The 16,951-nt window shown below is 34.3% G+C and overlaps 1 protein-coding gene and 1 long non-coding RNA gene across 3 annotated transcripts in view; one reads left to right on the top strand and one right to left on the bottom strand.

Annotated features, from left to right (window-relative positions):
* The window catches only part of LOC136413614 (jerky protein homolog-like), a 157,129-nt gene extending 147,828 nt beyond the window's left edge, over positions 1 to 9,301 (top strand). Inside the window, exons 2-3 of the mRNA XM_066397295.1 lie at positions 7,590 to 8,459; positions 8,525 to 9,301. Coding sequence (XP_066253392.1) covers positions 8,325 to 8,459; positions 8,525 to 9,301 — 912 coding nt within the window. The 5' untranslated portion in view covers positions 7,590 to 8,324. The remainder of the gene's footprint in view (positions 1 to 7,589; positions 8,460 to 8,524) is intronic.
* Positions 1 to 14,535, bottom strand: part of LOC136413620 (uncharacterized) — a 48,595-nt gene extending 34,060 nt beyond the window's left edge. The window contains exons 1-4 of one of the 2 annotated variants that reach the window (XR_010752490.1): positions 14,350 to 14,535; positions 13,866 to 14,179; positions 12,987 to 13,069; positions 12,767 to 12,930 (exon numbers count right to left, since the gene is read on the bottom strand). This is a non-coding gene — a long non-coding RNA (uncharacterized lncRNA). The remainder of the gene's footprint in view (positions 1 to 12,766; positions 12,931 to 12,986; positions 13,070 to 13,865; positions 14,180 to 14,349) is intronic. The other variant, XR_010752491.1, reaches the window with a different exon arrangement.
* Positions 14,536 to 16,951: the final 2,416 nt, after the last annotated feature.

Genomic DNA, 16,951 nt, shown 5'->3' with positions numbered 1-16,951 from the left:
TATTCTGTAAAAACGCGAAAGCTTAGCTATGAACACCCTAATACCATTCGATAAGTAATTAAAAATTACATATCCCGGTAAGTTAAAAAAATATAGCGTTGTATTAAAAAAATTTTTAAATGTAAATTAATCAAGCTATAGCCACTTAAAGTTCTTATTTGATTAGTTTTAATTTTTGCACATCCTGTATAAGATAGCAAACTTTTCATGATTGAGGTATAAAATATGATCTATTGTTACACTACACTGTTAATTACAGTTATACAGGGTGTTAGTGAAATAACTTTCGTAAATTTAACCAGTGATTAAGAAAATCATTTGGAACAAAAAAGTTCCTTATAATAGGGGTCGTAAATACAACCATTTCCCCGGAAAATCAAAAAAACATTTTGTGAGAATTGGCAACGTCGCTTCCTATTTATTTCATTTTCACATCTATCTAAGTAGCCGTATGAAGTGGATTTGCTTTTTTACACGTTTTTTTTGGGTCTGGTAAATTTTATAGTACATAATTAATAAAATGCGCTAAATTCATGGAATTTAAAAATTATGTGATTCTTATTTTATTATTTTGAAAAGCCATTTACCTTGAAATTATTGTTATCATCATTAATTAGCTTAACATGACACGTTACATATTTTACATCACTTACATCACACTCAAAAACACAAATTTATTATTGTTTTTGATACATTAAATGTTCTAAATGTTCACCATTTGAGTCCATGCATGCTCTACACCAGGTACCCTTGTTGAACTCTTTTGAACAAGGTTTAAAATTTGTTCTTCGGCTTCAGAACCAACTTCTCTCTGTTGACCTCGTGTCCTTGATATGAAGGAATAACTATTAGGATTATAATCAGTAATATATTTGAAATTTGTGCCGAAGCCGACCGATAAGTTTCCACCCGTAATCTTATTTTCTTTATGAACTGCAAGTTTGGCGGCAGCCTTATATAATTGCTGGGACAGCATTATGATAATTGATACTCTGCCTATATTTCTTTTAACCCAACACCTTTGTTGTTTTTAGTCAGTCGCAATAAAGCTTTGATCCCATAAACTTGGTTTTTGTTAAACACTTACAACGAAATCGTACGAAGGACTTTGATTTAACAATAACACTCCCTGTATCCAGAAGATTTTGGGAAACTCGCACAAATATTTGTCGAGCTGGAAGTTTTCTTTCTGGATAAAGATTACCGTAAATGCGCCTAACTTCTTCAGAATTTTGTAACAGCTCTACATAGATCAAAAGCATGTCATAATACTCGCGTACAGAATACGTTGTCACTTAGGTACTGTTAATAAGTCGGAATAAAATCACTTAAAGCTCGCCCAAATTAACTTTGCGAATAATCTGTTGCGTGTACCGACAGAAGACACATTCAGCGAGACCGAAATTACACTAAAATATTAAAAGTATGGACGGACATACAGTCCATGACAAATTTGAAAAATAAGGGTGGTTTTTGTCTTGTTTCTTCTCGATGGTTCCTAATGGGCTCCATATGTCCATGGCGCCAGGCGTCTTTGCCCAGGATCATATGTCACATAAAATGGGATAAAGTACAGATGACCATAGCATAACGCAGATGGTTACATAATTCATGTACTATTGAGGTATTAAGTCAATCTATCTACTATGCATTCCAATGCCTTATCATTTTACCCGTAAAAGGGGTGAGCGACCCTCATAAGGGTCATAAAAAAACAACCATAACAAAAACAAACTTCTCTTTCTTGGTCACGTTCAGTGCGGCGTTGCCGCTTACGTTTTTTTACCGCTTAAGTTATTAATTTAGTTTTCAATTGCTTTTAATATTATTGTTGAATAATTTTAAGTTTTTTTGTTACATGTCAAACGACCAACATATTATTCAAATTTTAAGCCTTATCATAGCTTTTCGGTTACCAACTTTGACATTTTTTCTTGAAACTATTAGATTTTCGATCCCTGTTATAAGGAACTTTTTTGTTCAAAATGATGTTCTTAATCACTGGTTAAATTTACGAAAGTTATTTCACTAACACCCTGTATATCTTAAATACAGTAAAATTCGCTTATAACGAATCCGGGTTATAACAAATATTCGCCTTTAAGGAACAAAATGCTTGGAACGTACAAAGTGTCTATTTAACTACATGTTATTCTTGTTCGGATATAACAAACACATTTATTAGGTCGTGTAGTATGAAATGAGTAGATTCTCGAAATGCCACATTCAACTGCGAATAACTTCACTCTAAATCTATATTTGGACTTGACTTTTTTATGTGGAAAAGGCACATTCTTCCTCTTTCAATCAGAGTTTAAAGTGTTAAAAATTATTGAAAACTTTTATTTTTATAAAAATTTTTGTGCAGCCATGCAAAATAGTGAAATTCGTGTGTTAATGAAATATGAGTTCCACCGTGGAACCACAACAGCTCAGGCGGCTCGCAATATTAATGATGTGTTTGGTACTGAAGTCACTTCACAGCAAACAGTATCTCGTTGGTTCATGAAATTTCGTTCTGGCAATTTTGACCTAACAAATGAACCACGTGGACGACCTGAAACTCAAGTGGATAACGATTATCTGAAAGCCGTGGTGGAAGCGAATCCACGTCAAAGTGCAAGCGAATTATCGTTAATATTCAGTGTAACCAAAAAAACAATATTGACTCATTTGGTTGAAATTGGTAAGGTGAAAAAGCTAGACAAGTGGGTACCGCATGAGTTGAGCGACATACAGAAAGAACGACGTCTCGAAGCTTGTTCTTTGTTGTTCTTTGTTGTGCCGGTATAATAACGATCCATTTTTGAATCGAATTCTCACTTGTGATGAGAAATGAATCCTATATGACAATACCAGACGTTCATCGCAGTGGTTGGATCAAGATGAACCACCAAAACGTTTTGCGAAAAAAAAACTTCATCAAAAGAAGCTTACGGTGTTCGTTTGGTGGTCCAACGCAGGTGTCATCCATCACAGCTTCATAAAACCTGGTGAATCGATTACGGCTGATGTCTACTGCCGACAACTGACCGAAATGATGAGGCAACTGACGGTTAAGCAGCCAAGATTAGTCAATCGAAGCGCACCGCTATTGTTGCACGACAACGCTCGGCCACACACCGCACAAGTCACCTTGGCCAAGCTACAGGAGTTGGAATTGGAAACTCTTCGTCATCCACCGTATTCACCCGGCTTAGCACCCACTGATTACCACTTCTTTCAAAATTTGGATAACTTCTTGGTAGGGAAAACATTCAACTCCGACGAGGCTGTCAAAGCTGCCTTCCAAGAGTTTATCGACTCCCGGCCTGCAGGCTTTTACAGCAGGAGAATCAATGAACTTCCCGTTAAATGGCAGAAGTGTATTGATAATGGTGGTGCATATTTCGATTGACAATAAAAACATTTCATATGAAAAAAAAATGACTAAAGTTTCAATTCAATTCTACTCATTTCATACTACACGACCTAATATAATGAACGATCGGCTTTAGCGAACGCTTTCCGGTAAGAATTTACAGGTCCGATCGGTTATAACGAACTAATCTATAAAAAAAGACCATTCTGTACAATTTATGAAGTAAGTTATAAGGTATTTTTTGCCGGGAAACCCTCGTGTATTGAATCGTAGTAAATTTTACGCGAAATAGGTAAGGACCGCATTAGTTGCATTTCATTTGTGTAGGAAGAAGCAAAATCGCTTTCAGGTTAGACATGGAAGCTAAAAAGCGTAACATGTTAATCATTCAACAAAAATTTAATATCATTAATGATTTAGAAATCGGCCTTTCCAATTCACAAGTGTGTAAAAAGTATAAATTGCCAAAATCTACAATTTCCAGTTTTCAGAAATAGAAATAAATTTAAAACTTTGAAAGTTAATGTAACAAGGCAAAAGAAAATTCGAAAACGTATAAAAGATGACATAGATCAAGCACTTTTCAAATGGTTTACGATTCAAAGGAGTCAAAACAATCCCATTATTGGCGTGATTCTACAAACAAAAGCAAAAGAACATGGAAGACTAACGTATGGAGTAGGTGAAAGTGGTAGTGAGCAGTTTGTGTGTACAAAAAGTTGTATTGATAGATTTAAGTCAAGACATAATATATCAGCGGGCAAAATTCATGGAAAGGCTGCAGAAGTATCAACAGAAATAACATCAGAATGGCTAAAAAGTCAATGGGGCCAGTCAATGGCCAGTCATTAGTACAGGATACGATATGAATGACATTTTTAATGGAGACGAAACAGGTTTGTTTTACAAAATGACTCTGAATAAGACCCTAAAATTTAAGGGCGAGAAATGTGCTGGTGGAAAGCAAAGCAAAAAAAGAATAACTGCCTGGGTTTGTGCTAATATGACTGGAACTGAAAAACATCCCTTGATGGTTATCGGTAAATCCAACTCGTCTAGATGCTTAAAAAATAAAGGCAAGTTACCAGTCATCCATGAGTCGAATCAACGAGCATGGATAACTAGCAAAATTTTTGAAGAATTACTTCAAAAATGGAATAACGAACTTCGCAAGAAACGAAGGAAAATTTTACTTCTTGTAGATAACTGTCCAGTGCATCCGAGATTAAAAAATATTGAATACATCAATCTTGTGTTCCTACCACCAAACGTGACAGCTGTGTTACAACCTATGGATCAAAGCGTTATACACTCTTTAAAACCTTTTTGTCGAAAAATGTTTTTGGTGCGACTAATAAGAGCTTTTGAAAGCAATGAAGACCTTAAGTTTACATTGTTTGACGCGATAATAATGATTAGCGCCGCATGGCGAAAAGTCTTGCTAAACACCATCGAGAACTGTTTTCGTTATACGGGATTTAAACCGCACATAATACAAGAGTACGATGATGAAGACGATATACCGTTGATGCGTTTAGTAGAATTTCAACAAGAGGGACTTGCAGATCAAGATGACGAAAAAGACGTTTCATTGACAGAATGGATTAAAGAACATAATAACATTGATCTAGAAGAGTACACCAAAATAGATAACGATTTGATAACAATTGATTTTCCTAGTGATGCTGAGCTAATGAGTAATGTTCAAGTACTCCTTACAGACGAAATCAAGGAGTGAAAACGAAGAAGAAGAGAAACCAGACGACGATGCTATGCCCACTGTGTCACAGACTTTCTTCTTTGAACGTGGTTTCGAAATTCTTTCACTGTACAAGTACCGACTCTTCTGTATATCAAACCTTCGATAAATTATATGGCTATATTGAAAGACATTCGCTTATTAAAAATCAAGTGCAAAATAAAATGACTGACTACGTTACAGTATAAAATAAATAGTAATAAGACGTGTATCTGTATTAGGTACATAGGAGCAAATAAAATAAAAGTGTTGTTTTTACCCATCTTTTCCTTTTAACTAGCGCATAAATTTTAACTATACAGGGTTCGCCATTACTCCGGCCTTGGTTTCTGGTGTATTTGTATAAATATCAATATAAAATGTTTAGTACAGTACTCATTTATATTGGAAAGCTGCATGATTTAATAATATTTTTGTTTATACAGTGTGTTCCGTTTTCGCTGGGCAACATAAAGTTATACTTTTTTAAATAGCAACCCATAATTTTTTTACGCCATTTGATGAAGCCTAAATTTAGAAGGAAAATACATTAAACATTTTTTAAATTGGTTGCGGCTTTGCCATATTAGAGCAATTTCTTTAAAAATGCAGCATCAAAAAAAATGATCACAAAACTAATGTTTTTTGAAATTTTTAAATTTGTTTTTGTAAAGTAGTAAATGAAAGTCAGAGGTACTTAAAAACTTTAAAACATTTTTTTAATGCACCATGCTTTTTTTGTATAAGAGCACTAATTTGCAAATTTTAGAAATTGCTGAAACTCATTTTTTTCAAATGGTACCCATGATTTTTTTCAAGTCCTTCTAATGTAGTTTTTAATTCTCTATTAATTTTCAATAACATCTTTTCACCTAATATTTACAGTTATGGAGATATTTACAAAATTTCAATGAAATTGCAACAGGCATTATTATAATCTAACAGGTTTATTCTAGTAGGCTTTGTTTCTATTTAACAAAAGCATAAGTTACTTATTTCATTTAGTTGTCATATTACCTGTCACTACCTTCTGCATCATTAACTTTCAATTAAAATGAATTTTCTACAAAACGAATTAGTAGACATGGTGTTTATTTTGGGTGAATGTGAAAAAAAATTGCCTTTTGGCTTCTCGTGTTTATAAACAAAGATATCCTGATCGCCGACCTCCGAGTACCCGTGCATTACAAAAATTGTTGGTTCGATTCGAACAAACAGGATCGGTACACTACAAACTACCTGTTCAAAGAAAAACTGTCAGAACAGAAGAAACAGAATTTATGGTATTGCAGGCTGTAGTTGAAAATCCAAATGCAAGCACCAATCAAATTAGTGAAGCACTTGGTACAATTAATGCTACTTCAGTAAAAAGAGTGCTAAAAAACTATAAATATCATCCATATTACATTGAAATGCATCAAAAGTTGACTATAGGGGATTTTAACTCAAGAAGAGCTTTCTGTGAATAGATGTTAAATAAACTCAATGATAAGCCAGGCTTTACATTGACTATTTTATTTACCGATGAAGCTACCTTCCATAGTAATGGCCGAATGAATCTTCGAAATTTTCATTATTATGACAATGTAAATCCTCATATTTTACGAGTCGTGGATCATCAGCATAGATGGACGGTCAATGTATGGAGAGGAATTGTGGATGATTTTATCATAGGTCCTTACTTCTTTGATGGCCATTTAAATAGCAACAGATATTTGGAATTTTTGCATAATTCTTTGCCACAGTTACTACGAAATGTTCCGGAAAGCATAAGACGCACCATGTGGTATCAGCAGGATGGTGCTCCCTGTCATTATGCTAGAAATGTGCGCAATTATTTAAACGAACAATTTCGTGACCGATGGATCGGCCGCGGAGGTCCTGTGCCATGGCCGGCGAGATCTCCGGATCTTACTGTCATGGATTTCTTTTTATGGGGATTCGTAAAAAATTACGTATTTCAAGAAGATGCTACTACACAAGAGGCAACGAAAAACAGAATAAGAACCGCATTTTCTAACGTGAAACCAGAGATGTTTAAAAATGTGCGCGAATCGTTGCGACGAAGACTTCAGACGTGCCTACAACAAAACGGGCAAAATTTCGAGCACTTGTTAAATTAATACATTTTTTTAATTTTTTGTTTTTTATTATTCTTTAGTTTAACTAAAGTTTACTTTATGAATATCTCTAAAACTGTAAATGTTAATTATAATAGTGCCTGTTGCAATTTGATTGAAATTTTGTAAATACAGCAGACGCTCGATAACGTAAACACGCGATAATGAAATCATTGCGCTAATGTAAACACAAAATTCGTACTATAGGATTAAGTGGAACGCGCGATAACGTAAACAATGTGTACCCTCGATAACGTAAACAGTTTTTGCCGACGGTTTATTCTCGATTTAAATCGGGGAGTTCCCCCGATTTATGTAGGGGATTCACCTCTGTGATACTTTGCGACACGCACTGGGTCGGCCTTATGAGAGTTTACATTTTACTTTCGATCTTAAGCGAATACGTTGCTCGCGTTTATGCGTTTTCACGAGAATGGCATCCACATCCTATAAAAGAAAGTGTTTAAAATTGAGTGACAATGTGAAAATCATAGACGAGGTTGCACTAGGTGCGGGAGTAACACAATTAGCAAAAAAATATGGAGTATCGAAGGCAACAATCTGTAAAATTAAGCGCTTAAAAACAGAAATTTTAAGAAAATCGTGCAACACAGTTGGAGGGCTAGGAAAAAGAAAAACTTTAAAAAATGCGAAGGCGCCTAAAATGGAAAATTTCCTGTATAAGTGGTTTTTAAAATAACGAGAAAAGCATGTCCCAATTAGTGGCGAAATAATAAAAGAGAGGGCTAAATTGCTAAATGCAAAACTGAAAGAAATTGAAAATTTTGTAGCTAGTGATGGTTGGCTACAACGATTTAAAACAAGATATGGAATTCGACTGCTGTCGATATCAGGTGAGAAATTATCAGCACAACCGCAATTGATACAACCATTCAAAGAAAAATTGATGAAAACAATTAAAGAGCTAGATTAAAGTATGGAACAAATTTATAACGCCGATGAAAGTGGTCTTTATTGGAAAATGTTACCAGAGAAAACCTATGCTGCAACATTTGAAAAATCTGCTCCGGGTAGAAAGCCAGAAAAACAATGAATAACGTTTCTAGCCTCCACTAATGCTAATGGTTCACACAAAATAAAGCCAATGATAATAGGAAAAGCAAAAAATCCGCGTTCATTTAAACATTTTGATATCCCTGTTGATTATGACTGTTCCAAAACCGCTTGGATGAGTAGCAGTATATTTCTGAAATGGTTCCACAAGCGTTTTGTCCCTCAGGTATGACAATGACTTTCTAGTCACAAATTTTTATTCATAATTTGAGGATTATATTTAATTTGTAGGTAAAAGATTTCCTGAAAAAACAGCATCTTCCAATAAAAGCGTTGTTACTATTAGATAATGCACCAAGTCATCCTCCAGAGCAACAACTGAGGAGCGAGGATGGGTCAATTTTTGTCATGTACATGCCGCCCAACGTAAGTCCATTAATTCAGCCTATGGACCAGAACGCAATAAGGCTCACCAAATTATACTACAGAAAGTTTCTACTTTCATCTGTCTTGTCAAAGAATCCTGAAAACATATCTGAGGCTTTGAAACAGGTAACACTACGAGAAGCTGTTTTAAATTTGCATATGGCTTGGAATGCACTTAATCAACAAACTATTCAAAAATGTTGGAAGAATCTGTTTTGTACCAATGATCAAGATGAAGACGATATTCCCTTAAGCGTAATTAGGGAACAGTTGCGATCCAGTGCTGATGTTCTTGTCAGTGCGTCATTGGATGTTGTTAATTTATTGAAAGTAGTGAATCCCAACGTTGTTTGTACTCCAGCTGATATTAACTTGTGGAACGAAGATACGCAGACGATTAATGTTAATAAGGAGGAAGATATAGACAGTGAAGACGATGAGGACGTTCCCATTGAAATTGGAAGTGTAGTGACTGACGCGCAAGCTATACAAGTTTTTAACCAAGCTTTAGATTGGGCTGAAAAAAAAGAAATAGCATACACGGATATTTTAGTTCTTCGTAAATTAAGGGCACAGGCATTGGAAGACAATGCTAAGCGTAAATTTACGCAAACTAAAATTGCAGATTTTTTTTCTAATTAAAAAAAACTTGTTGCTATTAAAATATTTGTTCATTTTGTTATATACATATATGTATTAAACGTTTCTTTTAATAAATACATATGCAGTTAATTATTTACATGACATTCGCTAATGTAAACATTTCGATAAAGTAAACCACACTTGGTCTGATATAGTTCACATTATCGAGCGTCTGCTGTATCTCCGTAACTGTAAATGTTAGATGAAAAGATGTTATTGCAAATTAATAGAGAATTAAAAACTACATTAGAACGACTTGAAGAAAATCATGGGTACCATTTGAAAAAAATGAGTTTCAGCAATTTGTAAAATTTGCAAATTAGCACTCTTATACAAAAAAAGTATGGTGCATTAAAAAAATGTTTTATAGTTTTTAAGTACCTCTGACTTTCATTTACTACTTTACAAAAACAAATTTCAAAATTTCAAAAAACACCAGTTTTGTGATCATTTTTTCTGATGCTGCATTTTTAAAGAAATTGTTTTAATATGGCAACGCCGCAACCAATTTAAAAAATGTTTAATGTATTTTTCTTCTAAATTTAGGCTTCATCAAATGGCGTAAAAAAAATTATGGGTTGCTATTTAAAAAAGTATAACTTTATGCTGCCCAGCGAAAACGGAATACACTGTATAAACAAAAATATTATTAAATCATGCAGCTTTCCAATATAAATGAGTACTGTACTAAACATTTTATATTGATATTTATACAAATACACCAGGAACCAAGGCCGGAGTAATGGCGAACCCTGTATATTAGGTGTATAAATTAATTTTTGGCCCTTAGATAAAATTGGTTAAAACATCTATCTGAATTTACAAATTTTTCTAACTATATAGTCCATTTTGAAGCGCCATCTGTGAGCCATCAAACCACGTAATTTGATTAATCTAACCGCGAAGAACATTACAAAATAAAATGTCGTCTGACAAGCAGCACTTAAGGCACTGTCTTCTTTTTACTTTTCAACTTTAAAAAAATGCCGCAGAAGCACAAGACATGATTTGTTCAGCCTTGGAAAGAATGTTGTATCTTATAGTACGTGTAAAAAATGGTTTCAAAAGTTTCGAAATGGAAATTTTGATCTCCAAAATGAAATACGCCCTAGTTAACCAAAATAGGTTATCGATGAAGAGTTGGAGAACTTACTCAATAAAAATCCCTGCCAAACACAAAAAAAGCTTGCTAATGTACTCAGAATGACTCAACCAGCTATTTCGATACGTTTGAAAAAATTAGGAAGGATACAAAAGGAAGTTCGCTGCATGCCCCATAATTTTAGCCCAGAAAACAAAAATCGGCGCTGCGAAATTGCAATATGTCTACTGATGCGATTCAGAAAAAGACTTTTTAAGTAAAATTGTTACTGGAGATGAAAAACGGATGTTGTATGACAATCCTAAGAGAAAAAAATCATGGGTTTATCCGGGAGAATCATCAACAAGTACTGCAAAGCCAAACATCTACGGAAAAAAATTGTTATTGACTATTTGGTGGGATTCCAAAGGTGTAATTTATTATGAGACACTTAGACCAAGAGAAACTATTACTGCTAACCGTTATCAAGACCAATTAATAAAATTGAGGGATGCTATTGAGAAAAAAAGACCTTTCAACGGTAGTGGTACAAGGCAAGCCATTTTGTTATGTTGCCATGTTGTTAGTTACCGTTTTGTTGGATACACAGTCTAAATCGTCTTTTTATGCTCTGGGAGGCACGAAGAATTTGAAACGAATTTTATTTTTTGAACCGTAACTTATTTGAAAACTTACTCTAAAAATGTGTCATTTAAATTTCTTGTTGTTTTTTTTTATTATTGTTTAATAGTGTTGGTATGGTTAAAAAATATCGTTTTAAGCAACATTTGTATTTGTCATGCAATGTAATGTTCAAATTCATTTTATTCGAAAATGGAGCGTTCTATCAATACCAAAAGTACCTTTTTTTCTGGACACATATGTGATTCCATAATTTTGTATCAGCAGCTAAAAAACCGGGAACATTAAAAAAATGTAGCATTTTTTAACTCCGACGCCTCCCGTGCGGCACACCTCTGACGAAATATTTTCCATTCAGCCACATCCGTCAATTAAGGTTTAAAAGGTATAAAATCATACCAAATTTCATAGTTATCTTGCACCATTTTGGAAATATGTCAAAATAATAATCATCTGAGTTATCTCTTTAAAGAGCCATAGATCGTTAAAAAAGCATTTTTCGATATACGGTTATATAAAGTTTTGGTGTCATTTTTGGACGTAATTTACGCTGTTTAAGTATGGTGCCTTAATTTCGGGACACCCTGTATATTATACATACAAGGTGGCCATAATCTATTTTTCAATATGGAAAACTTTTTCACTTGAAGAAATACAAAATTAGTTAAATGGGCAAAATTAGGCAAAACTTCATATGTAATGCCTTGTCGGTTTTAAATTTAACAAATTACGTCAATCTTTGAAAAAACTGAAAATCTTTAAAATCAAATACATATCTCAAAATCTATTAAACTTAGATCAATGATATGAAATATTTTTACAGATGTTTTTGCGTAGCATTTAATGATGTTAAGTACATTTTCAGAATGAACTTAATTTTTCAGATACGATGTAAACTTATTTTTTAAATAGTCATCATAGTTAACTACAGACGCATTAAAGCTTTCTTTTCCTGATTTATTTAATATACTTCATTGTATCATTATCTTTTTGTATGCATTCAAAATTATCAAAATAAGCTAAATTTAATATTTTTATCAACATTTTTTTTGTTTTGATTATCATTATAATTTTTGTTAGTCATTTCTGATAAACAAAATTTGTTGAAAATGTTTAAATATTTTGTTAAAAAACTAGAACTCTACAAACTAATTTGGTTTATATTTTATCTTATTGTTAGTTTTTTGTTTGTTTGTAGTATAACTTAAATTATTTTGTTTTCCATGGCTATCTTGGTAAGAGTATTAAATTTAGCTTATTTTGATCATTTTAAATGCATGCAAAAAGATAATGACACAAGAAGTATATCAATGAAATCATGGAAAAAAGTTATTTAATGCGTCTATAGCCAACTATGATTACCTCTTAAAAAAACATAAGTTTACGTCATATCTAGAAAATCAAGGTCATTCTGAAAATTTACTTAACACCATTGAATTCTATGAAAAAACACCTGTAAAAAGAAATTTATTTCATTGATTTAATTTTAATAAGTTTTGAATTCAAGATTTAGACAATTTTCAGTTTTTTCAAATATCTCAGAAGTATAACGTAATTTATCAAATTTAAAACCAGCATTGCATTACATATGAAATTCTGCCCCATTTAACTGATTTTCTATTTCTTCAAATGAAGAAATTACCCATACTAAGAGATTGATTATAACCACCCTGTATGTATATTAAATAGTATATAATAATATTTATTATGTTGCTTAAATTAATATCACTCTCATTTAATACCTGTCTTAACATTTCCTCTTGTCACATCTTCAAATGTCAGTGGATAATATTCTAACTGTGATTCATTTTTGTGAGTCCTATGGTGCTTGTGTCATTCTCTACACTTAGAGTTGAGAGTACAAAACCTGACAGTTTTCATCTGCGAGATAAACCAGTCTCTTGACCTTAAACAAGCCATTGATAGTAAAGACAATAAAGGGTGCTGTAAGGCATCACACACATCTGTTTACCATAGGATCTTGCATTTCTGCTTAAGTGGGTAGTAATTAGAAGCCTCAACTCTGGGAAGTCTTCATTTTAAATCTAAAAAAAAAACATAATTTTTGTCTCTAAGGAAAACTAGCAAAATGGAGGTTCTTTATATTTAGCTAATAAAAGAAGAGGAGAGACCCTTGGTAAAACATATTTTTATTTTACATGATTCATTGACAAGAGGATTTCAAAGGGACTATTGCATCATCATGCTAACGATGAATAAGATGGGCTGACACTCTGGTGTCAAGGTAATTATATATAAGGAGGACTGAAATTTTGATATACAAAACTGATGTGGGAGAAATTTTTATTTAACACAAATTCATCTATTTAATAGATAGCCCTATGTGATAAGACACAAAGCAAAGATCTACAAAGTTATAAATGTTATAAACATTAATAACTTAGAGGAAATTATACTGAAACAGTCATTATGAGGACAATATATTTTGGGCAGCAGGCAATAAAGTTTCATGTATTTGCTTAGGTATAAATCACTTGCCACCAACCAAAAAACAGATAAAAGTTGAGTTGTTTTTATTTAAATTCATTGGTTAGCTTCTCTTTGGGATTATTAGTAAATTTAAGTTATGATTGCTGTTTTCAGCTTAAGAAAAACAAGTCAGCAAAGTTTTCTGTATTTTAAAAAAGCAAAATAATAATTTTTTTTTTAGATACAAAAATTTTCTTAATAATGCATTATAAAGTGCTACTTGATTTGATTACATATTCTATAATACACTTTCAGATTTCTGTCAGAAGGAAGTAGCTGAATATTAAACGGTTTTCTGCATAATATTTACAAATATTTGTTGAGTTTCATAAAAAAAAATTAAGAACTTACTGAGACTAAGAATCTATATGATGGTTTTGACTCAAAGTCTGGAGGATAGTCTTAATCTTTCACTCAAAATCATATTTATTATTTATCAAGTAAAGTAGATGTTGAAAATGCCACTAAATTGTCTTGTAACTTTCCCACAGCAACACTTAGTAGGACGATTAACTGCGATTGACTTTATTGCTTTTACAGATGAAGTATATGTGGGGCTTGCTGCAGCTGCTGTTGTGACAGTAGTTGTTAATGCATTTCTCGCTACTGCTCCTTACCACTATCAAATGGGATGGTTTTGAGTGGCAGTGAACATATTTTAGAGCCTTAAAAAAAGAAATTCAGAAAACAAGACAATTAAAGACTCGTATGAACTAAGAATCAAAATCATTCAATTATTATTATGAAAACAGAAATAACAATCATCAGGTTAGAAAAAGGAAACGTCAACAAGTCATGGTTTCGTTTTGTTATTTCATTTAACATTAATTTTTACCTTTTAATCCTCCTTTCAACCTGAAATCGTTTTTTTTTATTTACAATGGCCTTTCGTCAGAGCACTAATGTTCAAGCAAACATGAAAATCAATTAAATTCACTAAAAAGCGAACTAGTCTCACTACCCATCTGAGGCCGTTATCACGCAAAGAAGAAAATACTTAAAAGCGTGTGAGGCACCACTCAAGAGATCATCCACTCCGAGAACCTGCACCAGCAAGTGACACTGTCAGGAAAGTCTCACTTGACGGGTGACAGCGGCGGACAAACAGAAAGGGTGTCGGGTTTATAGGTGTTTGCGTTTACCGATAGGATTCGGAGTAACGCGGCGTGTTGTTGGTGCTAACGGGGTGATCTATTCTTCCGTTACAAGTTGAACACGCTGAAGGGACCAGTATTCTAAGCCGGCAAAGATACTAGACATAGATACAAAATACGCACTGATACTGCTCGACTATCTTTATTTACTCAAAACTATTGCTACGTTTATTATCACAGTCTGTATGTACTATACCGAGGGTGATAATCGTGGTACGTTACCTCGAGAGAGCTGAGAGTAAGAGTATAAGAACTTAAGGGTATGAGAGACTAAGTGTGTAAGAGTATATAAGAGATAAGAAGGATTTTAAGGGTCTGTTTGGGTTTATATAGCTAACCAACCCTTTCGCTATTTCCGTCCCTGCTACTCGTCAACTGTCACTCCTGTGAGTGTCACTTGTCGGTGCAGGTTCTCGGTGTGAACTACTCTCGAGTGTATAATGCACCACAAGGGGTTTGTGGTGCATTATACACTCGAGAGTAGTTCACTCTGTGGCGGAGCCAGCAGCGCGTGCAGTGTCACTCGTCTATAATGACAGTGACAGTGCACTGCAAGCCAGAACAACATCTCGGTTCTGTAGAGAACTAAAACAACGACGGGAAAACATTTTCTATAACGGTTTCCGGGAATACATTCTGGATAGTTCGATCAAAACCATATAAAACCGTTGGCCACACCACCAACGCTCTCTTTTCTCTTTCGGGCCTCGCACCCTCCACATGTACTCCAACTGGTAACAATCATACTCTGTACACAGTAGAGATAAGTTTATTCTAAGTTTAGTAATAAAACACATCACGTTCCTGTTTTACGAGTTCTGTGTGGCAATCCTATTTCTGACACCCAATGGAAAACGCCTAGTGATTCCATACTTCGACAACGGGACAACTCCGAGAACTTGCACCGACAAATGACAGTTGGCGAGTAGCAGGGGCGGAAATAGCGAAAGGGTTGGTTAGCTATATAAACTCAAAGCGACCGTTAAAAGCTCTCTCACTTTTTACTTTTACTCTTAACTCTCTCACTTTTTACTTTTACTCTTAGCTCTCTCGAAAAAGGTACCACGATTATCACCCTCCGTATAGTACATACAGACTGTGATAATAAACGTAGCAATTTTGTGTAAGTAAAGATAGTCAAGCAGTATCAGCGCGTATTTTGTATCAAGGACTAGTATATTGGCCGGGTTAGAATACTGGTCCCTTTAGCGTGCTCACCTCTTAACGGAAACATAGATTACCCTGTTAACAGCAACAGCACGCCGCGTTACCCCGAATCCCCATCGGTAAACGCAAACACCTATAAACCCGACAGGTTGTTAGCCTTTAAAAGGGAAAAGAAACTTCTAAAAATCTTTCTTTCTGCCCTGAACTCTCTCGAGGTAAAGTACCACATCACCCTTAGTATTAGTGATACCAAGCTGTAATAATTATTGCAAACCTTAACCCTGTATAAAATAAAGTGGTTGGCTAGGAAAAGCGGGTATTTAATCTACTGCATCAATTTCTCTGTTGGATTGAATACTGATCCCTCCTACGGGTCCACCGGGAAACTATAACGTAAAACGAGGCCGTTCATTCTAGGTGCACGTTGCATTATTACTGACACCTTGATCGGGAAATACACATACACATAATCCCGACAGCTCTAAAACTACTAGATAATACAGATTTGCCTTGAATTGGATTTTCACCTTTGGATGAATGTTATTGTGTTGACGAATGGCCATACATTAAATTCTTAGTTCCATTCGTTGCGCTTGTTGGGGTTATGTGAGTGCATGTGTTTACCGATTGAGATGTCGATAATAGTGTAGCGTGCACCTGGAGTGAACGGGTTCAATTTGCGTTATAGTTCCCAGTGGACACGTAGAAAGGATTCAATCCGACAGAGAAACTGATGCGGTAGATTGAATACCCATTTTTCCTAGTCAACCACTTTATTTTGCACAGGGTTAAGGTTTGCACTAATTATCACAGTTTGATATCACGAATACTGAGGGCGATGTTGTAACACTTTACCTCGAGAGAGTTCAGGACACAGAGAACTTTTTGTTTTTTTTTCCTTTTAAAGGCTAATGACCTCTTTCTGTTTCTCCGCTACTGTCACCCGTTAAATGGAACTTTCCTGACAGTGTCACTTACCGGTACAGGTTTTCGGAGCTGGTGGTCTCTCAAGTTACGCTCCACAAAGCATTTTATGATCAAAATGTTTGTTATCAACCATTTAAAGCTTATTTTGGCAAAATGGGTCGATTTAAGAAAATTTTGTGACGAAGTAAG

The sequence above is a fragment of the Euwallacea similis genome, chromosome 14 (genome assembly GCF_039881205.1).
Source record: "Euwallacea similis isolate ESF13 chromosome 14, ESF131.1, whole genome shotgun sequence".
Classification (NCBI taxonomy): domain Eukaryota; kingdom Metazoa; phylum Arthropoda; class Insecta; order Coleoptera; family Curculionidae; genus Euwallacea; species Euwallacea similis.
Note: the sequence above shows the minus strand (reverse complement) of the source record. Positions and strands in the feature narration are given on the sequence as shown.